General features: G+C 52.9%; 1 protein-coding gene across 1 annotated transcript in view; it reads right to left on the reverse strand.

Moving 5' to 3' along the window:
* The window catches only part of TSNARE1 (t-SNARE domain containing 1), a gene marked incomplete at its 3' end in the record, with an annotated part of 116347 nt that overhangs the window by 60457 nt on the left and 29489 nt on the right, over nt 1-26401 (reverse strand). Inside the window, exons 3-9 of the mRNA XM_082858400.1 lie at nt 20559-20708; nt 18969-19466; nt 14428-14505; nt 13626-13695; nt 8362-8452; nt 5482-5577; nt 4987-5046 (exon numbers count right to left, since the gene is read on the reverse strand). Coding sequence (XP_082714526.1) covers nt 4987-5046; nt 5482-5577; nt 8362-8452; nt 13626-13695; nt 14428-14505; nt 18969-19466; nt 20559-20708 — 1043 coding nt within the window. The remainder of the gene's footprint in view (nt 1-4986; nt 5047-5481; nt 5578-8361; nt 8453-13625; nt 13696-14427; nt 14506-18968; nt 19467-20558; nt 20709-26401) is intronic.

Consider the following 26401-nt stretch of genomic DNA (forward strand, 5'->3'; position numbering starts at 1 on the left):
CGGACTCAGCACAAATACTGTCCATCCCACCGCAGGCTGGCTCTCTCCCAGGTGTCTGCTGCTGTATGTCACGTGTGCTCAGCGTTCTTCTATGTGACTTTTCACTGGGTATACATTTAAGGTGGAGCTGCAAGGCCACAGACAGGACGTTTCACTCCCCAGGTGTGTTCAGCTACCAGAGCAGGGGCACCACTCACACTGCCGTCTACTGCACAAGGTCTCCGGCTGCCCCACACCCTGCCGGCACTCGGCGCGCTCCTGCATTTTCATTAGTTCTTTTTAGTCGTGTTGGTGGGGGTGAGGTGTGCAGAGATGCAGCATCGTGGGTTAACTCTGCCTGCTTCTAATGACACGTGCTGAGCACACACCCATGTGCTTACCAGCCATGCTGACGTCCCTTTTGAACGTGCATGCCCAAGGTGTTTGCCCTTTTACGTTTTTGAATTGAGTTGTCTTTTTCCTACTGATTTGTAAGAGATCTTTACATATTATGAAGTCCTTTCAGATACGTGATGTGCAAATGCCTTCTCTCACTCTGTGGGTCACCTCTTCGCTCTCTGAGAGTTGTACAGACTGTAACAAAGTCAAGTTTATCACTTTTTCTTTATAGTAAGTACATTTTCATCTGTGTGGGAGGAAGATAGCCTCCTATGGTAGCCTCTAGAAGCTTCACTGCCTTACCACTCACATTTAGATGTGTGATCCAGGGAAGTGTTCTGAGCCTGGGTGAACCGGGGTGAAGGATCTGTTGTGCCAGCAGTGCCCCAGCCCCCTCCCAGCCACACAGCGATGGCCCTGGGCCCGCAGCACTTCCTGGCTCTGGCTAAGAGGGTACTCACAGCCTGAGCTGGCTTGTCGCCTCGTGTGGACATCCTGCCCTGCACACCGCTCCTCAGTCACTCTGACACCAAGATGAAGTGGGCGGGGTGTTCGGACCTGTACTTGCCGTGTGCTCAACAGGACCTTGCCCAGCTCAACCATCAGCCAATCAGCATCAAGTCCTGTGCAAATCCTGTGCCTCCCACTGCGTGGCAGTGCACCTCCCACAAACCAGGTAATCACGTATGTGTGAGTCTGCATCTATAAGCGACTCTGATCCCACTGGTCTGTTTGCTTAGCCTTCAGCAAATACCACACTGTTCCAATTTCTATTGCTTTATATTGTGTTCTGATACCTGGGAATGTAAACCCTCAGTTCTGTTCTTCAAAACTGTCTTCATTATTCGGGGGTCTTTATATTTCCATATAGATTTTATGATCAGTTTGACAATTTACACACGCGTCATATACAAACACATATTCAAAACCTGCTAGGATTTTTATTTGGATTGTATTGAACCTACAGAACCACTTGGTGAGAACTGACATCTTTATACATCAAAGTTTCCAATCTACAAATATGGTGTACCCCCCATTATTTAATCTTCTGTAATTTCTCTCAGTAATGTTTTATAGTTTTCTATATAGAAGCTTCAACAACTGGTCATGGATGTCTTCCTGGTTTTGATGCTATTATAAATGCTGTCACTTTTTAAGTATCATTTCCAAATTGTCTTTTGCTGGCACACACAATGTTTTCTTGCACACTGACATGATAACAGAAATCCTGTTACATTCACTTACGAACTCTCAAGTTTCATCAGATTCATTCACATTTTCTAGTTACACAATCATGTTGTCTGTGAAGGGGTTTTAAACCTTCCCAATTTTAAACCTTTTATTTCTTTTTCATCTCTTATTGCACTGGATATGCCCTCAGTGCAATGGAGAATAGAAGCAATAATACTGGACACCATGTCTCCTCCTGACTCTCAGGAGAAAAGATTTTAATATCTCACCAGTGAGTGTGCTGCTGTTAGACTTTTGAAGGTACCCTTTATCAGATTAAAGGCATTCCTATCTACTCCTAGTTTGCGGAAAGTTTTGAGTCCCCCTAAGTGGCTACTGAATTTTACCAAATGCTCTTCCGTGTCTATGGAGATGATCAAATAGATTTTCTTTCTTACTGAATTAACATGGTAAATTACTCTGATTATTTCTTAATGTAAACCAACCTTGCATCCCTAGAATAAATCCTACTTTATAATGATGTATACCTTTATATATATTGCTAGACTTAGCTTATTAACATTTTGGTTAGGATTTTTGCTTCTATGCTCATGAGACAGCACCTTATTTTCCATTTACTAGCCTCATAAAGCAAGGTGGGATGTATACCCTCTTTTTATATTCTATATACGAGTTTGTGGAAACTGGTATTATTTATTCCTCAAATATTTGGGAGAATTCATCAGTAAAGCCATCTAGTCTGAAGTTTTATTGCTAGGATGCTTGTTAATTATGGATTTCATTTCTTTAATAAATACTGGACTTTCCAGATTTTTTACACATCCTGGGAGGTCACATTTTTCTTTAAAAACTGGTACTTCATGTAAGTTGTCAAATTTATGGGTATGAAGTTGCTAACAGTATCTTATTACTTTTTTTTTTAGTTTTTAGAAGCTATAATGATATAGCCATTTTCATTACTGATGCTAGTAATTTGTATTTTCTCTCTGTATCTTGATTAACCTTGTAGGATTTAACAATTTTATTCATCATTCTAAAGAACAAATCTTTGGCTTTGTTGAATTTGTCTACTGTGCATCTATTTTATTTTTCGCTGGTTTCTGCTTTTTCCTATATATTTTCTTTGGATTTAGTTTTTTGTTGTTTTTCTGGCCATTTGAGGTTGAGAATTAGGTCACTAATTTTCGCGCGTGCTTCTCTAATGTATGTGTTTAAAGTTATAAACTTCCCTCCAAGCACTGCTTTAGTTGCAACCCATAAGCTTTGATTTGTTGCATTTTCATTTTTGTTCAGTTCAAGATTATTTCTAATTTCTACTAGGGTTTCTTCTTTGATCCATGGGTTATTTCAAATTATATTATTTAAATTCTCAACCCCCGGTGTTGAGAATTTTGTTACCAGAGTCTGGTTTAATTGCACTCTGGTTAGAGAACATATTCAGTATTATGTCAGTCATTTAGAATCTGCTGAGACTTGCTTTACCGTCCAGCATATGCATTATGTGTATATTCTCTTAGTGTCATAAATATCAATTAGGTCAGTGTATTAATCAGTAGTATTGCTTGAATATTTTATATCCTTCCTGGATTTTTTCAATTTATTTTATTAGTCATTTAGAGTGGTGTGTCATAATTTCCGACTGTGATCGTGGATTTACTAGCTTTCCTTTTACTACTATCAGTTTTGCTTTATATTTCTATTTTTGAGGGTATATTGTTAGGTACATATAAATTTAAAATTATGTCTTCCATTTGAATTAACTTTTTATCCTTACAAAATATACCTCTGTATGCCCACTAAGAATTCTTCATGTGAAGTCTACTTATTCTGATATTAATATGGCTATACCAGCTTTCTTTAGCTTTTGGTTGCACAGTATATTTTTTTCCATATTTTTACTTTCAACATTTTTCTGGATTTATATTTAAGGTTTGACTCTTCTGAGCACTACACAGCTTTTTTCTTTTAACCAAGTCCGACCATCTGTGCCTTTTAATTGGAAGGGTTAGTCCATTTTAGCTTAGCATAAGTGGTAGAAATCAACCATCTTACAATTTATTTCCTATTTTTTCCTGTTTTGTGTTGATTTCTCTTTTTTTTTTTGCTTTTAAATTAAGCATTTGTTTTATTATTTCATAGGTACCTCTCTATTTATGTTACACTGTCTATTCTTGTATTGTCCTTTTAGTATTACCCACAATGCAATATGCATCCTTGGATTATTACAGCCTACCTTACGTTGGTATTTTTGTCTCTTCTCTGATGATGCAAGGACATTACAATACCTTAACACCATTTACCTCCTTTATGTCCTCTGTGCTGTTGTTGTACAAGTATTTTCATTTGCCCCATATCTTAAGCCTCACAAGTCATTATTATTATTACTCAACAGTCAACATGGATTTAGGTGTATCCACATTTCATTGTTTTCAGTGCCCATAATTCCTTCCTCCATTACTATGCTTCCATCTGGGATTATCTTCCTTCTTCTGCTTTTAGAGAGTTCTGTTGATGAATTCTCTCAGTTTTTGTTTCTCTAAGTATGTTTTCATTTCACCTTTCCTTCTGAAAAATATTTTCACCGGATGTAGAATTCCAGGTTGGTAGTTATTTTCTTTCAACTGTCCTCTGGTTTCCACTGTTTCTTTTAAAAGTCCAGTGTAAGTCTCATTGCTTTTTTAAAAATAATGTGACTTTTTCTTGGGCATCTAAGATTTTTTTTCTGGCTTTAATCTGCTTTTAAGATTTTATTTTTGTCTTTGGTTTTCAAGTTTTTATTATGATGTGACTAAGCGTAGCTTTAAGAAACAGGATAACTTTATCCTATTCATCATAGAGCTTCTTCAATCTGTGGCTTGAAGTATTTGGACAGTTTTGGAAAATTCTCAACCATTACCTCTTCAAATATTGTTTCTGTCCATTCTCTCTCTCCCCTGTTCATCTAGGACTCCAATTACACTCTTTACTGGATTTTTTATCATTCCTACTCACAGGAGGGTTGGTCTAATACAAGTTGGTCCTGTACAATAGGTAGAACTGTCAGCAAGCACTTCCCTGTATCAAGCCCATGCCAGAGACCTGAGGGTAAAATGTCAATTTCTTTTTCTTTTTCTATTTTAAGGATATTTAATTCATTATTTTATTTTATTTTATTTATTTTACCTACATTTTTATCAAAGTCTAGTTGATTTACAATATTGTGTTAACTTCTGCTGTACAGCAAAGTGATTCAGTTATACATGTATACATTATTTTGTATATTCTTTTCCGTTATGGTTTATCATACGATATTGACTACAGTTCTCTGTGCCATACGGTAGGACCTTGGTCCTCCCCGCCCTTCCCTGGAGCCCCAGTGGCACTGGATTCTATGCTGTCCTCTAACACCCACTGGCCAGGTAAATACTCAGCACCCACCTGCTGCTTGCCAACCCTCTGTGCTGTGGGAAGCAGTGCTCTGGACTTTTCTGCAATTCTCTGTTGGATAAAGTACAAGAAAAGGGAGACGGGAAGAACAGAAAAGGTGGGGAAAAGAGAAGAAACAGTCAGATAAACACAAAGTACTGACGATGACACAGCAAAGCACACCTTCAGCTGCCCCAGGACTCTGGAAACTGGGAGCTTGGCTGGGCTTGGGGGCTGATCTGCTAGATGGCTTCCTCCCACATCCTCGGGCGGGTGTGGAAGGATGGGTGATACCTGTTCTCCCACCTCCCACGGGGCTGTCATGAGGACCCTCTTGGGCAGCACTCCAGAGGTAAACATCCCTCACTTGCACGCATGCTGTGGTCCCACCAGCCAGATCCTGGCGATTATCCAACGTCTGCAAGGTGGCCCTTCCTCTGCTTTGGGGGATGGGACTGTACCAGGCCGACCCAGAGTGGGTGCTCAGGGGACCTGCAGGGGTCTCACCTTTTGCACCACTCCATAGCTCTGGATGGCGTCTGAAAGCTGAGTTTTCAGACGGTCCAGCTGAAGACGCTCCTGCTGCAAAAGGGGGGGGGGGGGCTTCAACAGGCTGCCGAGGCCTCATCTTGCCCCCGCGGCCCCTCCATCCCTGGGCACTTCAGTTCACTATGCTCCTGTGCCCCTCCCGTCCCTCCTGGCAGCACCTGCACCACAGCATCCCCGTCCATCCATCTCCAGCCTCACGGCCGTCACCACCCCCTCTGCCATTAGAACTGGGTTCATCCCCATCTTCATCAGCCGGTGCCGTCATCTCCGTCACCTCAAACACCAGCAAGGGCTCCACGGGCTCAGCCAGCATCACCGTGAACACCATCTCCACCCAAACCACAGGCATCATCAATACTGACCTCGGGGCCAGCCGCTCTAACGTGATATGCCTGTCCTGTCCCCAAAACAAACTACTCGGGTGAGAGGTGTTACAATCCCCACCTAGCAGCTCAGGAGATCTTGGGCACAAGTTCTAAGTGGCCTGTTCAAGGTCACACAGGTGGTGAGGCTGCATCTCAGCCCCAGCATCAGAACTGCGGCCGGCAAACCATCCATCCTGCCCCCAGCACCGCAGCACTCATACACGGCCTCTGTCCTCCTGCTGGAATGGGACCTCGTCTCTCGTTCGTCTCTGCACCCCAGCGTCAAGGATGAAACCCGGCACAGAGCCAGCACTCAAGGCATACTGACAAACGAGGGAACGGGCAAGCAAGCCCTGGACCCTGACACCGCCAGGCCATCAGGAGCCACAGCCCCTCCTCTCTCACCACACAGCACTAGCACCAATGGAGCCACGCCAGTCCCAGTGTCCTTGGACCAGGACGTGGACACAGGCTCCTGGTCCCCTCCTGCCCCCAGCACCTCCTGTCAGCTCCCAGGAGGGCCCTGGACACTCCCCAGACCCTGCGTCTCAAGTCCCAGAACCCAGCCCTCACTGCCACCATGCACCCCATGCAAGCCCATGGGTGAGAAGGAGCCACGGGGCACCAGCAAGCCAGGCGCGTTTCGGGAGACCAGCTCTCCAACACCTGCCCTTCCAGGGCACTTGGCAGTGTCTGGGCCTCACAGTTCTGTGGAGTCTGTTTCAGTGTCCAGGTAAGGCTCTTATAATTGGCACCATATGTATGCCCCAGGACAGACCTAAGGGCCCAAGGGGCCATTTAGTGCTTTTGAGCAAACCATCTCCAGCTCTGCAGCCCACGTGCTCCAGCACCAGCTCCAGGTGACGGGCTCAGCCTTCTTCCCTGCGAGAGCAGTGACCCACGCTGCCCCCCTGGACAAGACATCCTCCCGCAGGCCCGCATTTGTGTTCTCCCAGCATCTGGCAGAGTAGGTGTGCAATAAATGTTTGTTGGTTCTCAGATGGATGGACGGGTGGGTAGATGGCTGGGTAAGTCAGTGGACAGGCAGGTAAATGGATGGAGAGACAGATGGACAGACGGGGGGCTGGTGGGTGGGTGGATGGAAAGAAGGAAGGATATATTAGGCTAAAAGTGAGCCCTCTGAACTCCCAAGGGGGTCAACTCTGCTTTCCAGCCCTCGTGACATACACAGAGCCGGGGACATGCGTCACAAGGCCACACGTGGACAGGCCCATGAACACCAAGGCCTCAGAACCGCTGCAGACGCTGCCCTGTGCTGCGTGAACCCTGGGCAAAGGCCAGGACCAGGCGCCCACCTCTGGTCCCGACGACCAGGCTGTGATTGTTATACCGCATGCAGAGCAGTGCCCGTCACTCCCAGCAAAGCTCTGAGTGCTTCCTCCACCTGAGACCTCGGGTGCACCCTGCCCACGCCATGCAGGGACACCTGACCCCTGATCCTAGGACGTTTTTTTAAGTGTATTTTTTTTTTTTTTTAATCAAAGTGTAACTCGAGTTTTCGAGCTGGGTCTACTTTATTAGGTAAAAATCCATCTATCTTAAGTGTACAGTTCACCTTAAGTGTAAGCTTCAGTTGTACAACCAGCACCAGCACCAGCACCTGGTTTTAGAACATTTCCATCACCCCCAAAGCCCTCTGTGTCCTCCTGAGACCAGTCCCCAGCCCACGCTACCACGTCTGCTTTCTGTCTCCAAAGGGACCCCCGGGCACCTCGGACGAACAGAACACACACGCGCTCCTCTCGCGCCGCGGGGGCGCTGTGCTCGCCCAGGCCGAGCAGCATGAGTGGCCCGCGCCCGCCCACTGCTGGACGGCGCCCGCGGGGCTCACCACGGGGCCTGGGTCCTCCTCACCAGAGGCAGGGCCTCTCTGCGAGGGGCCACACTTCAGCTTCTAGGATTTGGAGGTGGGTCTCTGCTGTTGTAGCTGCTGGCAGCCCTGGGCCACATGTAAACGAATGGGCAACAAACCAGCTTCACTGAAGAAAACAGGCCCCTGCTCTGTAAGCCGCGAGGGCTTAACAACACTGCATGCTCTGGGCTCCCCCAACCTCTGCGGGAGCAGGTAGGGTGTGGATAACAGACAGCCGGCCAGGGCTGGAGGGCACATGAGAGGCCAGTGGGGAGGCGCAGCGGGGACGTGGGGGCTGTGAAGGGGCCGTGGTCTGGGATGCAGTGGCCGTGACCACGCTGAGGAGGCCAACGGTGAGTGCAGTGGCAGGAAGGGCACACGCAGAGGTGGCAGGTGGGTGAGGGCCACGTAGAGCAGGGCAGGGGGACAGGGCACTCTTACCCAGGAGGCCGGGAGCCCACGGCACCTGCACCGCTGCCCGGCCCGCGGCCCGGTGAACAGCGGAACGCGCGACCTCTGCCCCGAGCAGCCGCGTGGCCAGCATCTGTCTCCCCACCCCCGCCCCGGGCCCTGGCCCCCTCCGGCCCCCAGCGAACATACCCGGGAGCAGCCCCGCAGGAGCTCAGCCATCTGCTTCAGGGCACTGGTGCTGGCTGCGATCGCGTGGTTGGTCTGCTGCTGCACCGTGTGCCTGGAGTGGGTGTGGAGGGGAGAGAAGACCAGGGGGCGGGCAGCAGAAAGGGGGGATGACACAGAAGGGCAGCACGGCAGGTGGCGGGCTCGCGGAGGGACGGGAAAGTGCACAGGAAAGGAGGAGTCGTGCAGAGGAGAAAGGGAACAGACGGGAAGGACGTAAAGATAGGCCCAGGGAGGGACGGACACGGGAGGGGGGCAGGCGAGGCGGGGGGAGGGGGGAAATGACATGACACGGTGAACTCAGGTCAGCGTCACCAGGCCCCTCACCTCCCAGCCCCCATGGACCCCATACTCAAGCCACGGGCTCGGTAGCTGCACCCCCGGGGCCCCAGCCATGAGCCCTCCCTGTGGAAAGGCCGCTGTGGGTCAGCACCGGTCGGGGCCCAGGAAGCACGGTGGCCGCACAGGTGGCCCTGGGACCACCGCTGAGGAAAGCCCAGCCCTCCCCCAGGCCTCTGGGGGCCCCGGTGAGACTCCCACCTCCAGACCCAGGAACAGGGGGAGGCTGGGACCAGGGCCTCTCCCAGCCCCTCAGTTTATGATTCTGAGTGTGACCTTGAAGGTGCTGAAAAGACCAGCCCCTCACCGCCTGGGGCTGACCACTGCCCCTGTGGATGGAGTGACACAGGGCAGACCCTGTCCTCAGGCCTCCTGCGGGCTCACAGGCCCAAGTGAGGGAAGGGCCCTGGCCTGGCTACAGGGCACAGACACCAGAGACCCTCCCGACCTGCAAGCTGCAGCGCAGATGCCCCTTTGCCCCCTGTGGGACCCCCACGTGGCAGCAGCGGGCGTGGGTACCAGGCCACCCCGGGCTGAACATGGGAAGCTCCGGACAGGCCACCCACAGAGCCGGGTGCCGTCTGCCGAGGTGGACGCCCCGGGAGGCACGGGCAGGCCCCAGGCCCCAAAGCTGGCCCCTGGGTCGCACGGAGCTGCGGCATGCGGAAAGGGGGATGGGGGTGGCATAGGAAGGAGACTCTGCACCAGCCTAAGGGGGCGCGGGCCGAGGACGTGGTGCAGGGACCCTTTCCTCCCAGGTCGCCCGGAGGCCACAGGAAACAGCAGGGACACACGCTGTGTTTCCCCTCGGGATTTGGTCACGTGGTCGCTGGCGCCACAGAGCCCTCCCTCCTTGTCACACCTCCCACCCAGATAAGGAAATATTATGAATCCCAAATGCCAATAAATTTGACAGCTAAGATGAAAAAGAAAAATTCCTTGAAAGACAAGAATTATCAAAGCTGACTCAGGAAGAAACAGAAAACCTAAACAGCTCTACACCTACTGAAGGAATTAAATTTGTTCTCGAAAACATTCCTACAGATACAGACGACTTCACCATCAAATATTTAAAGAAGTAATATCAATACTATAGAGTCCTCCAGAAAACAGACAAGAAGGGACACTTACATTTTACGCGGCCAGCACTACCCTGATACCAAAACCTAAACAAAGAATCTAAAAGCAAAGAGCAGCAAAAGTCACATAACAGAGCAGCAAAAATCCTGCACAAAATATTAGAAACTTGAATCCACCCACATACAAAAAGGATAACGTCGTCCAAGGAACGCAAGGTTGGTCTGACATCCAAAATCAATTAATGTAATCCTCATACTAACAGAACAAATTTAAAAGGGAGAAAATCATCTCAACAAACTATGCAGAAAAAGCACCCGACAAAATTCAACAAGAATTCATGACAAAAGCTCTAAGAAAACTAGAAAAGAGAAGGGAAGGTGATCAACTTGCTGAAGAGAGACTGTAAAGACAAAGCAGCATCCTGTCACTGCCAGGACAGGCGGGCGGTTCCCCCTGAATGGGCACCGGCACAGGCGTACACTTCCACGACTGCCTACCTCCACGTGGAACTTTATAGGTTTATGACATTCTAACTATAAAAGGACACGGTTACAACACTGTAACGGGACGAAAGAGGAAAGCAGCACAGAGATTTAAAACAAAGAAGTGGAAGAGTCTCTGTCACAGACGACAGGTTCATTTATGTAGAAACATCCTAGGGAATATGGAATCTAACGAGGGCACAGGCACAGGCGATAAACAGAATCAGCTGTATATCCATGTAGCGGAACCAAAAATGGGAAATGAAATTTAAGCAACAATACCTCTTACAACAGTATAAAAATATAGGGACTTCCCTGGTGGTGCAGTGGTTAAGAATTCACCTGTCGATGCAGGAGACACGGGTTCGATCCCTGGTCCAGGAAGATCCCACATGCCACAGAGCAACTAAGCCCATTAGCTACAACTACTGAGCCTGTGCTCTGGAGCCCGCGAGACATAACTACTGAGCCCGCGTGCCACAACTACTGAAGCCCACGCACCTAGAGCCCAGGCTCCACAACAAAAGAAGCCACTGCAGTGAGAAGCCTGCACACCACAATGAAGAGTAGCCCCCGCTCAGAGCAACTAGAGAAAGCCCGCACGCAGCAAGGAAGACCCAACACGGCCAAAAATAAATAAATTAATTAATTTTAAAGTATATACATATGAAATCATCACCATAAATTTAACAAAATACATGCAAGACCAGTGCACTTAAACCTACAAGGAACTGCTGGAAAGAAAACACCTGTAAATGAGACGAAAGCCGACCACGTTCATGGCCAGGAAGACTCAGGATCCCTGAGGCCAGTTCTCTCTAAATGCGTCTGCAGAGTCGCTGTGACCCCACATAAAATTAGAGCAAGCTTCAAAACTCAGAAAAGGACAAGCTGACTCTAAAATTTATGCTGAAATACAACCAGCCGGAAGTAGCCAGACAATTTCAGAAAAGATGAGCAGAGCTGGAGGACGTCCAGCAGGGAGGTGAGGCCGCAGGGCAGGCTTCCTGCCCGGCGCTCCTGGAAGGACCGTCCATTCACTCAGCTACTCTTGCCGGGGGGGCCCAGCAGTGCCCTGGGCTGACACCGATGAGCCTCACCTTCACTCCCCGGCCACCTCGGCCAGTCTGGGAGCCCGTGCTGGGGGGCGGGACAGAGCCACTCACGGTGGCTCACAGAAATGACAAAGCCCACGCCTGCCTCACGCAAGATGAGAAAAACAGGTTCAACCTTGTGAGGTTCTCGTGAAGCTATATTTATTCAACTTGAAAGACTGTTCTTTCTCCTGAGATCAGGTCCTGCCTACTTCAGGAGTACTGAAATATCTTTATTTTTTAATATGACGGCAATAGTGGATGGTAGCGTACTTCCTTTTTTTAATGTCCTTACTTGGCAAAACACAAAAGCTGGCGACTGTCAATGTGGAGAAAATATAGACTTGACAACTCCATGCTGTCTCAAGTCATTTAAAAATGCTAACAGCGGGCTTCCCTGGTGGCGCAGTGGTTGAGAGTCCGCCTGCCAATGCAGGGGACACGGGTTCGTGCCCCAGTCCGGGAAGATCCCACATGCCGCGGAGCGGCTGGGCCCGTGAGCCATGGCCACTGAGCCTGCGCGTCCGGAGCCTGTGCTCCGCAGCGGGAGAGGCCGCAACAGTGAGAGGCCCGCGTACCGCAAAAAAAAAAAAAAAAAAACTTAGGGGACTTCCCTGGTGGTGCAGTGTTTAAGAATCCGCCTGCCGGGCTTCCCTGGTGGCGCAGTGGTTGGGAGTCCGCCTGCCGATGCAGGGGACGCGGGTTCGTGCCCTGGTCCGGGAAGATCCCACATGCCGTGGAGCGGCTGGGCCCGTGAGCCATGGCCACTGAGCCTGCGCGTCCAGAGCCTGTGCTCCGCAACGGGAGAGGCCACAGCAGTGAGAGGCCCGTGTACCGCAAAGAAAAAAAGAAAAATGCTAACGGTCCGGGAGGTGCACTAATTCCCCCCACATATGTGGCCATGGAAGGCTCTGGAAGGCCAGGACACACAGGCTAGGGAGCCTGGTCAGCCCCACCTGGAGGAGGGGCAGAGGGCTGGGGTTCCTGAGGGGCGGAGGGGGGCAGGAAGGCACTCAGCGAGCTGTGGACCTGGAAGCTGAGGCTGCAGGGGTGGGTGGGAGCAGCTGGGGCCCGGGGAAGGGCCCGCTCCCCTCTCCAGACCCACATCGGTGATGGCATCCTCCAGCCCCCAGACCAGGCAGCCCAGGAAACGCGCTCAAGGGTCAGGGCTCTGAGAAGGCCACCTGTCTGACCCCGGAGACCGCACTCCGGGAGCCCAACCCAGAAACAGGCAGCAGCACAGAGACAGACTGCACGTTCCTGATGCTGAAGACGGACCAGCCCGAGAGCGGTCCCGCATCTCAGCTGAACAACCACACAGAGCCGACAGCGCCATCTGTGCCTCTGAAAGGCACGTCTTCAGTGTGCGACGGGGGCACGCACAGCCCCAGCCCTAAGTGTGACGAGTAGGATCCAGGACATCAGTGACTGACACACGACTCCACGAAACGCCTGTGGGCCTGAGAAGAGGCTGGCAGGAGGCCACCCGAGTGCCCACGAGCACGCACTGCTTTCACCATCAGGAAACAATACATGCTACTTTCAAAAAGAAACGTAAAGAATAACTTAAAGCAGAATTGCACACAAAACTGCCGAGGGCCCTCTGTTGCCTGGCTCTGCACCCCGAGACTGGGCAGGGGTGGTCCCAGACTGCTTGGGTGGACGGAGAGAAGGAAGGAGGGGTGGGTGGACGGACGGACGGGTGGGTGGCTGGGTTCTGGCCTATCCACTGAGAGAGGTGCAGCCTGAGCCACACATCCAGCCCCCCTCGGGGCCTCAGAGTCTTCCTCCATGAAGGGGAACAGCCTTACCTGCCCCCTTCCTTCCCAGGGTACTTGCGGGATGCAAGGAGCCGAGGGCAGGGCTGAGCCCCGCCAGCAGGAAGCCCTACCCTGCTGCCACAAGCTAATTCCAAAGCATCAGGAATCATCAGGGCAGAGAACGCTAAACCCACCGGTGACCTGCCCAGACCTCGGAGGTGCAGCCGGAGCTCTGGTGTGTGGCAGACACGTGTGGGGACAGTCGGTGAAGCAAAAAGTGTGCAGGAGACGCATGTGCCGCCACCTGAGTGCACACCTGTACACAGGTGTGTCTACATGGGTGTCACACATCTGTGTTGGGGGTGGCCCCACGTGAGCCCAGCCAGCTGTCGGGCTGGTGTGTGGATGGGCTGGCATGCGAGTGGGTGCAGGGCACATCCGTGTACACCCACACGCACCACACGCACACTCACAGGCTGTCCCGCAGCTCCTGCGTGCCACTTGGCGTCCCCAGGGACCGGAGGCTCTGCTCCAAGAAGGCCACTGCCGAGAGAAGGGGGCAGGAGTCAGGGGCAGCGGGGCTCCACCACGCAGTCCCCACCCTCCAGGATGCGCCCCCAGCCTGCCTCTGTGCAGGGACGTGGGTGCCGAGACCCCACAGCAGGGCCCCAGGGCAGCCCTCTCCCCAGCTGTCCAGAGACAGAGGCCCAGGCCCGAGTGGGGCTCAGAGGCCCTGGGGAGCTGCCCCAGTGGGCCTCGCCCTGGCTCTGGGGAGGGAGGGGCTTCTCTCCCGCCCTGGTCAGCGCTCTCTGACCTGGGAGAGCTCAGAGTTCAGGGCAAACGCGAGCTCCCACCCACGAGGGTACAGGGAGCCCGGGCCACCCCGTGCCCATGCCCCCGTGTCCTGAGGGAGTGGAGGACAAGCCCTGTCCTCGTGGGCTGTGGCTCTCGCCCTGACCCCTAGCCTCGGTGACCTGTGAGGGGGCGGCCCTGCCAGTCTGAGGGAGGCTCTGACACACTCCTCCCCAGGGGGCCCATCCAGGTCCCAGGTGTGCGACGGGGGAGGGAGGAATGGGCCCAAGAGGGCACCTGCCGAGGACACAGCCCAGCCTGAGCCCAAAGCACTGGGCTCATGCCCTGCCCCCACCCCGCTGTCCTGCGTCGGCAGGGCCTGGGCCACAGGGCACCCTAGTGCGGGAGGCCACCACCCCGAACCTCCCGCAGTGCACTCCGCGGCCCGGACCAGGGCAGGGTGAGGCCAGGGCACTGACTCACCATTGGAGTTGATTCGGAAGACGCTGGCCGACGTCTCCTGGAACAGCTCCTGGAGGTCACTCAGGTCCATCTCGGTGGCTGCGAGGAGACAGGAGGGGGAGGTCACATCTTCACTGCGCAGCCTGAAGGTGGATCCCTGGGTGGATCCCAGGGCCACCATGCTTGGGCAGAGCCACCCCCTCCCAGCTGTGTCCCCTCGGGGTCCAGCAGAGCCTCAGAGACAGAACAGGAGCCACAATGCTCAGTGGGGGGGGCGAAGAGAAGGGCAAAGGGGGCAGCTCCTCGGGCCAAGCCCCCACTGCTGGGCACAGCCCAGGGCAACGGCAGCCTCAGAAACTGCGGAAGCCAGAAAACCCCGCAATGACATCTTTAAGCACTGAAAAGAAAGGAAAAAAAAAATCAGTCAACCAGAACTCTGTACCCAGTGGAGATATATTTCAAAACTAGAGGCAAAATAAAGACTGATTCTCAGACAGAAAAAAGCTGAGAGAAGCTCTTTCAGCCAGAGATGCAGGACAGGAAATGTTAAAAGCAGCTCAGGAGGGCAAAGGACGCTTGGATCGGCCGGAGGAGCTGAAGACCGCGGTGGGCGAGCGTGCGGGCAAGCGAAGACGTCCTGTCTCGCTCTTGACCTAGTTCAGAGTCAGATCATCGGAGCCAAACGAGTACCAACGGCGTTAGACATGACGTATGTGTGGGGTGCAGGGGCGCAGACGGGAGTCCTGTAAGGAGCTCACACACCAGGAGGAGGCGAGGCTGTTCCTTGAGGGAAGGCCACGGACGCTAAAGACGCTGGTTACACACTCCAAGCAAAACCGCTCAAAACCGGAACACCCCTAAGCCAACAGCGGAGGGAACACAGAGCACTGCACCACACTCGGTCACGCCAGAGAAAGAAGGAGGTAACACAGAACACTGCACCCCACTCGGTCACACCAAAGGAAGAAGGAGGTAACACAGAACACTGCACCACACTCGGTCACGCCAAAGGAAGAAGGCACAGCGGAGGTAACACAGAACACTGCACCCCACTCGGTCACGCCAAAGGAAGAAGGAGGGAACACAGAGCACTGCACCCCACTCGGTCACGCCAAAGGAAGAAGGCAGAGAGAAGGACGAGGGATCACAGGGAAACAAAGGAAGCAACTATCGACGTGGCAGATTTACCCCAAGCACACACGTCTTGACACGAGAGAGAACCCATCTAAAGCAGGGTCATGCATCACAGCCCACGCATGACCAGTAAAGACCACGCTGGAGTGTGGATTCAGAACACCTCTGTCGTCACCGGAAGCTCAGGGTGAACTGCTGCCACCACTCAATCCACAGCAGAGATGTCAGATGGGACAAAAGCAAACTCGACGGCACGCCGAACACGAGAAACCCAGCTCACGTGTAAAATCAGATACGGCTTATAAAGTAAAGGATTGGAAAGTGCATCCATGTAACAGTAATCATGAGACAGCTGGAGGGGCCACACCTGACATCAGACAGAGTAGCACTCAGGACGATGGGTCCAACCAGAGACCAAAAGGACGTGGTTACAATGGTATCAGGGACGAGCGATAAAGACAAATGACCTAAACATGCACCTCGTGTCACTGTGTGAAAATACACGAAGTAGAAACTGGCAAAACTGAGACTCGCCAACACCCCACTCTCAGGAGTTCCCAGTACGAGCAGACGGAAGATCAGCTGTCTGCCAGTGCTCTCCAGCAACTTGACCGGAATGAACATCGCAGGACGCGCCACCCAGCAGCAGCGGAACACACATCCTTGTCAGACACACAAGGAACTCGCAGAGGATGCCGATACCTCAGGCCATAAAGCAAGTCTCGATGGTTGATAATAGTTGAAATTACGCACAGTATATTCTCTGACCACAACAGAACTCGGAACCAATAACAGAAAGAGATCTGGAAATAGACACTTAGTTGAAAAACAACACATTTCCAAATAACCATTAGTAAAGAAAAAAAACACAAAGGAAATTAGAAACTATTTTAAACTGAATTAAAACATAATACAAATGTGTGTAAGTAAAGCAATGTGCTGAGGATAATTTGTAGCAATAAATACTTACATTAGAAAAGGATAAAAGTCCCAAGTCAACGATCTAACAGAAACGAATCAACCCCAAAGTAGAAAGGAAATAATAAAGGTCAGCAGAAATCAGTTATATCGAAGTGGGTAAATAGAGAAAATTGATGAAGTAAAAATCCGGCTCTTTGAAACTATCAACAAAATTGATAGACTTGCAGCCAGACTAGTTGAGAACAAAACAGAAAAGAAACAAATTAGCAACATCAGGAAGGAAGGAGGAGCTCTCACTACAGGCCCTACAGGCATTCAGATGACACGAGGACAAAACAAACAGAAAAGAAACAAATTAGCAACATCAGGAAGGAAGGAGGAGCTCTCACTACAGGCCCTACTACAGGCATTCAGATGACACGAGGACAAAACAAACAGAAAAGAAACAAATTAGCAACATCAGGAAGGAAGGAGGAGCTCTCACTACAGGCCCTACAGGCATTCAGATGACACGACGGAAACTTTAGGAGCAACTCGTGCCAGCAACTCTGACAACTTGGACAAAACAGGCAAGTCCCTCGAAAGACACAAAACAATGAAGCTCACTCGAGAAGGACCGCAGCAAGGGTGGCACAGACTGTTAGAGAGACTGTGGGTGACAATCCTCCCACAGAGAAAGAAAGGCCGTCTCAGATGGTGGCCACATACTTAAGGGAAGAATAATACCAATTCTACAGAAAGCCTTTCGGAAAACAGGAGGAAAGGATTCCCCACTCATTTCAATACTGGCCTCACAGTTTCCGCAATCAGACAGTGTGGGCTGTATAAGCAGAGACACAGATTGAAAGAAACATGAAAACAGAGGTGCCCAGGTCATTCCATGTTCAACCAACAGTGCGATAACTGGGTATCTACAGAACCTCGACCCCAAATCCACCACACTCAAAAATGAACTCAGCGTGGACCATAGGTTCAATACAGGTGTCTGGCAGGTCCCTTGCCTTGTCTCCAGAATCAAGATTGAGCAGATGCACGCGACAGGCCAGCAGCCCAGGAAGAGATGGACGTGGGTGTGAGCAGACACTGCACCAAAGAAGAAGGATGAACGGACAGACAGCACAGGACAAGCCCCTGGTGCAGAGACCGGGCTGAATCGCAGCGAGGCCCCTCTCCCGCCAGCTCTGTGTGGCTGAAGCCAGCATGACTGCCAGCAGGGACGCCAAGCAGAGGGCTTCTCACAGCTGCCCTGGGGCCTGAAAACGTCCAACCGCTGTGGACCATGGCTCGGCAGTTTCTCACAAAGTTAAACTGACACTCACGCTGGACTCGCGATTCGACTCTCAGGTGTCTACCCAAACCCGCCAAGAAAGCGAGGACGCGTTTCCACACAGATGTTCACACGCCCTTTTACTGTGCCAAAAGCCGGCAACGAGGAGCCCGCCCACCACGTGGACGGACACAAACCGTAGAGCGGCCCCTCCCGAGCAACAGGACAAGCTATGACACACCCCAACACCCACGGCCAGTCCTCGAACATACTAGGACAGGGGAGGAAGCCGGAGCCCAAGGAGAGCAGCCCGCAGACCTCACACAGGCTGGGAGGGAGAGCAGAGCTGGGCCGGCATCTGGAGGGGAGCAGGGGCCACCCACTGCAGCCCCGGCTCTAGGCCAGCCCAGCCCCAGGGCAGCACGGAGATGTGACACTCGTGCAGCGGGGACCCAGCGCAGGTACTGGGCGCCCTCACCCTCCTCCGGCTCCACAGCTGCTGCCACGATGGCCTCACACAGCAGTTCTGCGGCCCGCGTGCCGCCCAGACGGCACCTATTATTACCGCCCCAGCGCTCTCTGGGCTGCCAGACAGCAGGCCTGCGCTGACCTCGCCCTCCCTGACCCGCTGTGCCCGACTGCAGCCTCTGTGGAGAAGTCAGGCCCCGCAGAGCGATGCTCCCCTGGAAAGCCCGGGAAGGGCTCTGCCTGGGAGGCCCGAGGTAACCGGGGTAACAGGGTCTCAGGGCCCCACCTGCCCATCCTGAAGCTGCAGGGCCAGCCCAGCCCGAGCCAAGGCCTCGTCTGGACCCTGAGCCAGAAACAGAGAGAGAAAAGCAGGCGCGTGTGGGCGGAGCAGGCAAGCGCTGCCCTGGAGAGCCTGCGCCTCAGCTTCACGCGTGGCACCGCCAGGAGAAGAGGCCTTTCTCATTGTAGGCCACAGCCCAGAGGCTGGAGCTGGGCGCCCTCGAGAAGACAGCTGCATCTTGTCTGTGCCTGGCCCTGCTCTGCGACGGGTGAGGGAGGGGACGGGCACCACCGAGGAGGAAGCCAAGCCCCGAAGGCCTGGGGTTTAGACGCTGTCACGTGCACAACGGCCAGCTGGGCGAGCACGTGAGTGAAGGAGCAAAGGATGAAGGACAGGAAGGATCCAGAGATCGTGGAGGGAGGACTGAGGGGAGGGACAGCGGCCTTCAGTGGCCACGAGCTTCCTGCCGGCCGAGCTGGGCGATGAACTCACCTCTGGGCAGCTCGGGGCTGAGGCCCTCGGAGGGCAGAGCCTGGCAGGAGAAGGTCTTGGCCACGACCTGCTCCACAGGCGTGAGGGCCAGGGCCTGGGGCTTGGCAGGGCCGGGGCCAGGGGCCACTCCACGCAGGTCGCCCAGCTTGCGCCGCACGACGGCACGCAGGTCCCGCCACTTGTGCTTGAGGTCCACGATGTCGCGGCGGCAGTAGCCCAGCGCGTTCACGGCCTGCAGGATGCGGCTCCACACGCGGTACCTCCGGGTGGGCTCGGCCCTCAGCAGCCCGGTGCCAAACAGCAGCTGGTGGTGCTTGCTGACCTTGGCCACCAGCACCTCCGTCTCCTGCGGACAGAAGTTGGGCTTCCTCTTCTTGGCCCGGGAGGCCCTGGGCCCCGCTACCCGGCCATGGGCCCTTGCAGCCAAGTCCTTCCTCGGGCCGGCAGGCGGCGAGGTGCGCTCCGGTGTCCCGCTGCCGTCCGTGGCGACCCCTGGCCCTGGAAAGGCACCAAAAGGCGGGTGTTTAAGGCCCCGGCCAGTGGAGTGGCAGATACGGTGGAGGCTCCCGGGGAGCCTCTTCAGATCCAGAACACTGCTGCCAGCTCCCACCCACCAGCCCCCTCCCTGCTGGGTTGCCCAGAGGCCTGGGTCCAAGTCCTGGCCCTGCAGCTGCCTGGCTGGGCGCCACGCGGCAAGGACCTCACTTCCGGGCCATGGTGCCCATCTACCTCCAAAAAGGGCCACCCGGCCCTACCTGCCTCCAGAAGCTGATGTCAGGGGCAAAGGAGTGAGAAGGTTGGGACAGCTGTCTCCTGTCCGCAGGGAGAAGGCCCTCTGGGGCCAGGGCCAGCCTGGGGACAGCACTCACCACTGACACGCCAGACACCCTGGCCAAGAACCCACCCCTTGGGGCGCCACTGACCCCTGCCTTCCTGCCCAGCTGCATGAGTCCTGCCCTCGGCTTCCCCTCCCACGCAGCGTCCTCCTGAAGCACACTCCGAGGACCCGACACTCGCCTGCCAGCCCCCTCTGCAAGGAGGATGCAGGCTCTGGGGCCAAGAGACCAAGGGGTCACGGGAGCCAGTCCAGCCCCTCACTCTGTCCTGTAGGGTCAGCCTCGTCCCTGAAGCCCACAGGGCCCTGACAGCCTGGCAACATCCCTCCTGCCACTGGTCCAGCCCCACCACGCCATCAGCTGGCCCTGGGAAGGGACGTGCTGGTGGGGGTGAGGGTAGAGACGGGCCAGGCCCCCGCTTTTAGTGTTTGTCTGTTTTTAATATTTATTTATTTGGTTGCACCAGGTCCTAGTTGCAGCACGTGGGCTCCTTAGTTGCAGCTTGCCAGCTCCTTAGTTGCAGCATGCGAACCCTTAGTTGCCGCATGTATGTGGGATCTAGTTCCCTGACCAGGGATCGAACCCAGGTCCCCTGCATTGTGAGCAAGGAGTCTTATCCACTGTGCCACCAGGGAAGCACCCACAGCCTGAGCCCCTGGAAGTCCATGCCCCACCTGACCCTGCCTCCTCAGTGCTCATCATCTCTGGGTGGCCTTCCCTGGGACCCCCAGACCCAGCATCCCAGCGGAAGTACCTCGCTTCCTGGCCCTTGGGCCTCTGGGTGTACCGGCCGGCCCCAGATCACCTTCCCCGCCCTCGCCCACACAGGGGTCCTGCAGGCTGCTCTCTGGCGACGGGCAGGGGAAATGACGGATTCCGTACTCAGTCCAACATTTAGCGCACTCTACAGACAGCAAGGGACAGTCTCGGTTATGCCCCGCCTGCCTGGAGAGTGGCTCAGGGTGCCGCTGGTAGAACAAGGCTCTCACGTAGCACAGCAGGTGTGCCAGGCCCTCCAAGCATCCATGTTGACAGCTCCACTCACTCAGACCCACCTCCTCCAGGAAGCCCTCCCTGACTGCCACACCCTCCAGAACGCCCCGTTTGCTGAAAGAGAGCAATCAGTTCAGAACTTTAAATTTTCCAAATCTTTCTCCACACCCAGGTTCTTCTGAAAGGTAATTCCAAACCAGTACGAAACTCCTTAGAGCAAAGCCTCAGATGTGGCCCACAGACCAGGCCAGGCCTTTGACAGGTGTTATCTGTGTGCAACAAACAACGCGGCAAAAACGGAGAATGAGGCCTTGAGAACGTCTGTGGCAATTTGAAATCGCCGCAACACCAGCACAGGACCATACTGCTGTATTTCATGAAAACACTTCCTGGTGTACTGGAAGTGAAAATAAAAACGGGTTCCCCTGACACTCGGCTGCCGAGCTGAGGAGCAACTGTGGGGTTTCCTCTTCGATAATTTTCGTTCACTCAGAAACACTTCCTGCACAGGTCTGCCAAAATTCCTGAGCCCTAAGATGCACGTCGTGAAGACACTCAGACACCTGTCTGAGCAAGCTGCCTCCTGTCCGCGGCACCTTGGGGCCCACGGAGGCGCTGGTGCCGGGCAGAGGCTACACACCAAGCCCATGAGGCTGCGTGGGCCCTGCGCCGCCTGGCTCTACGAGGAGGGCACTTTCCAGAAGCCTGCTCCAGGGCAGACATCTGAGCACGTCGACAGTCTGGCAAAGTCCTGGGGACTGGCAGTCCCGGCCCGTCTCAGCGCTGAGCTCCTACGGCGGCAGCTCCTTCGCAGAAAAGGCCTCCACGTTGGGTGTATCTGCGGGTCTGAGGGTCCAGGACAGGGCCCATCTCGCACGAGGTCAGGGCCTAACCTCCCCTCTTCCCCAGGGGCTTCCTGGGGAGCCTCCAGGCAGGGCCTCCTCCTCAGGCACCCACCCAGCCTCCCCTGCAGGCAGACACTCCCCAGGCCCGGGAACCCCGGCCCCAGTGACGGCTGCCCAGACAGCACTGTGTAGGGTGGAGATGCAGCCGCCCAGGTCCCGGGCGATGGGGTCACCCTTCTGCTTCGTGGGGAGCAGGGAGACCGCAGGCCCGGCTGGCAGGCCAGGTGCCACTCGATGCCCAAGCCTCGCTGGCATCCGGTCACCAGGAGTCCAGACCCTGCCCACCTCCCCCTGGTTGCTCCACAAGGTTCCCAGACACCCATGGAGGGGCCAGTCTGATCTGCCCTCCGGAATCACGTGAACTTTGAACTTTGGGGGGGGGGGGGAACTGGGATAATTTACGTGTAAATGCAGACAATTAAAAAGAAAACAATAAAGATCATTTGCAACCACACATCCCTAGGTAAACACTGTCCACACTCGGGCTGAGGTCTCGCGCAACTAGAAGACTGTGGACGGGGCTTTGCCTGTTTCATTCCCCATGTCCGTCCGTCATCCCACCGGGCCGTGGATGGGTCGTCGGCACTCTCCAACAACTGATGCCCACGGCGGCCGGCTCTCTTCACTGTCTCCCCAGGCTGAGGGGTGATGGCATTTCTGAACTCTGTCTCCTACCCCCATGTGGCAAACACCTCTGCCTGTATCTCTGATTATTCCCTAACAGAGAAGAGGCGTGGCTGGGCCGGGAGGGAAGGCAGCGGGGTCTGGAGGCAGGGAGCCCTGTGCCCTCCCCTCCGGGGAAGCCCGTCCCCCCACAGCCTGGCCACGGAAGAATGGCCAAGTTCACTTCCAGCTCTCCAGGTACCGGTGAGGCTGAGTGCCTTCTCCCGTGCTGCGAGCCATCCCGATCCCGTCACAGATCTGGCCCATCCGCATGAAGATTTGGCGGCGGGGGCAGTTCCTTCTATTTATGTGAACTCTTTGTGTGTTAGTCATGTCCCACTTGGCTTTTTGCTGCATTTGCGATGGGATTTTATGATAAGGGCCCACTCTGAGCTCTTCATAGTTAACTTTAGGGTCCCCGAGTAAGCCGTAACACATGGCACTTGGCACACAGCAGGTACTGGTGACGGCAGCTGCTCCCACACCTGGGGTCTCCACAGGGCCCCACCATTCTGGCTGGGAGGCCCAGCCCTGCCTCCCTGGGAGCCTTGCTGGTCACCCCCAGAATCACACCAGCATCCCGGAAGCAGCCGTGGTCTCAACAGCTGTCAACAAATCAGGAAGATGCAGACCCTTCTCTGACAGAAATGCAATTAACTTAGAAATCATTTTTAACAGACAATTAGAAAGAAATACGTATGTTTGGAAATGACGAACTATAATTCTAAATAAATCCTGGGTCAAAGAAGAAATCATAATGGACATAAAATATTTACAACTAAACACTAACAAAAAAAAATACTATATGTTTTTAAATGTGTGAGGTTCGACTAAAACAGTGATTATTTGGACATTTATAATCTTAAATACTTTTATTAGAAAAGAATAAAAACTAAATTTGAATGAGGTAAACATCCAGCTTAGGAGTCAGAAAAATAAAACAGCGTCAACTCAAAGAAAGGAGGAGGAAAATAGTAAAAACGTGGGCAGAAATCCATCAAATTTTAAAACTAGCATATGATAGAGATCAAGAACGTCAAGTCAGCTCTTTGGAGAGGCTCATAACACTGCCAACGGTCTGGCAATATTGTTTACGAAAGAAGAAAACGGGAAGGTACAAATAAACAACATTAGGAATAAAAAGAGAATTTATTTAGGAATAAAAAAGAGAATGTGATCCTGGTACCACAGACGTTACCAAAACAACAGGAACAGAGCTTCACCGGGTTAACTTGCTCAGTCTCCACCACGACAGGAGGGAAGCCTAACCTGGTCCATCTTCAGGTGGTCAGGGCACAGCTGGAACACGGCAGAGCAGCGGGTCGGAACCAGAGCAGCTACCCTCCGAGCTATGCCCTTGACCAAACAATAATGCTGCCCGGGTCCCACTGGACAGTGACACGCTACCACGCACGATGTCATTTCAATCAATTTGAACATTTAGACGAAGCAGACACATGTCCAGAAAAACACAACAAACTGACCCAAGAAGAAACAGAGAGCCTGGACAGCCTTCACAGATGGAGAGAGTAATGGGCAGTCCAAAGCAGTCCACAAAGAAAACTCCAGGCCCGCGTGGCAGTTTTACAGCAAAATCCCAGATGCCTGTGAGGAACACAGAGTCCTCTTCGTCCCAAAACTCACACAGAACATAAGCACCATTTCTACTCAACCCTGAACTAGAGCATCGGGCCGGCTCCAGACGGCAGGAAAAATAAGTAAAAGATAAAAGCATTGAAATAGAAGAGGAAAATACTGTTGTTATTCATAAATGACACTGTCTATACAGAAAACCCAAGATTCTACAAATTATTACAATTAATAAAAAGACTTTAGCAAAATGGCAGGACAAAGTCAGTGGGCAAAAGTCAATTACACTCCACAGGGAGAACCTGGCTTCCTCAAGAAATAAAGTTCAGGAGGAAAAAAGAAAAACTAAGAGGAGAATCTAGAGATTTGGAAAGACTTAAAAGGCGCATCATCGACTACAACGCGTGGATCTCCTAAGGACCCTGTGGAAACGCATGTCTCTGTGGTGCTCCGGAACCCACCAGTGGGCAGGAAGCCACGGCTGCAACTGTACGACACTTGGTCACGGAAAAGAGACACACCCTGAAATACTCACACAGGAGATGTGCTGACGTCTGGGGCTTCCTTCTCAATGCCCTGGGCAGAGGGGTCATGAGGGCAGAGGTGAGGCTGGACCAGCCACGGGGATGCCCCTCACCCCGAAACCCAGTGGACAGGTGCTGAGTTCATGATATCACTGCGTCTACTGTTCTGTTTGAAGTATCTCACATTTAGAAAGTTAAAAAATAGGATGTAAAAATTAAATAAAACCTCTGGACTTCCCTTCTTAAAACAACCAGTCGTGTGTGCGTGCACCAGCAACCATGACTTGGAACGTGTAATCTATACCATTTACAATGGTATCAATTATAAAAGCAGCAAAAAACATGTTGTCATTTTGTTAAGTTTAATGGAAGATATGTAAGATCTTTATGGAGAAAATTATAAACCTTTACTGAAAGAGGTTAAAGACCCAATAAACAGAAAAACCTACACGTTCATGGGCTGGAAGACTGGTGATGACAGAGATTCCGATTCTCACACGTTAACACAGCGGAAGCAAAGCGATCGCAGGCCAAGTCTGACGCAGGGATTCTATAATCCATTCAGCAGCAAAAGGCCAAAATACCCAAGACATTTCTAAGGAAAAACAAGTAGAGCAACTTGCCCTAAAAAGTATCAAAGTTACAACAACTGCATGAAAATTAGGGTAGAACTTTGCACAGGAATAGAAAACCTGACCAGGAGAACCTGTAAGGGAAACTGTACTCATCACAGAGCTGGCACTGCAGGTCTGTAGAAAGGGATGGAATTTTCAGTCAAGGGCCCAGGGACCATCTGTTATACGGAGAAAAGTGCTATTGCACTCCACCCTCCCCTCCCCACCTCTCACCATAAACAAAAATCAGTTCCAGGTGATTGCAAGACTTAAATATGAAAAACAAATTATATAAGCTTTAGAGGACGCAAAGGCAAAATCATTATCACCGTATCATGGGATTTATTAAACAGGAAACGCACAGCGTGACAGGGATGACTGACAAACTCAGCTACGTCGTGATTAAGAAGCTGCTGTCCTCAGCAGCACCATAATGAAAAGCCAGCCCAGTGGACAAAGGTTTCACCCCCAGAGACCTTGTACATCGACAAGAACAAGACAAACTCAAAGGAAAAATACACGAAAGAGTTACCCAGAGAGCCCCAAATGCCCAGTGAAAACCTGATCAATCCCATGAGTTACCAGAGAAATGTGAATTACAACCAGAAGACACCATTCCACGCCCACAGACGGGCAAACAGTTAAGGCCGCCACCGCCCGGTGCTGAAGGGATGGGAAGCAGGGGCAGGTCAGCACGACCACCGGTCACCGAGCTGGCCACCCCTGGCCACCCCCTCGCTTGGGCCGTCCCGACAGCGCCAGCGTCCAAGGGTCCTCAGCACCACCACGCAACAGGGCCCAAAACAGGTGCCCTAACAGCCCCTCGCCCATGGACCAGGAACGCCTGCCATGGCCACGCACATGACCCAGCGCCACAGCGAAGGGAGATGGAAGGGCAGCCACGTGAACGGCAGTGACTCAGGGGCAAAACAGCAAAACCAGCAAACTGCAGAATAATTCAACCGTACAGAGTCCCAAAACACGCAGACTCGCAAGGTCTGTGTGAGACTATGACATGTAGCAGCAAAACCACAAGCAAGAGCCAGGAAGCCGTAACCCACAGCCCAGGGGTGACGGGAAGGAACTGGGATCCAGGGGAGGCACCTGGGAGTCCACGTCGCCAAGCCTTAAACGTCACATTTAAAGTCCCCATGCACACTCACTCACACTCACTGAGTCGCACATCTGCCTGGCACCCCCAAGGACACGAAATCAGTTACGTAAGCCACACGTCCTGCCGAAAACCGCCTTGGCCCAGGGAAGGGAGCCAGCGAGTGAGCAGACTGTGCGGTCAGCCTGTGGGGTGAG

Source organism: Leucopleurus acutus (genome assembly GCF_964270905.1).
Source record: "Leucopleurus acutus genome assembly, chromosome: 17".
NCBI lineage: Eukaryota > Metazoa > Chordata > Mammalia > Artiodactyla > Delphinidae > Leucopleurus > Leucopleurus acutus.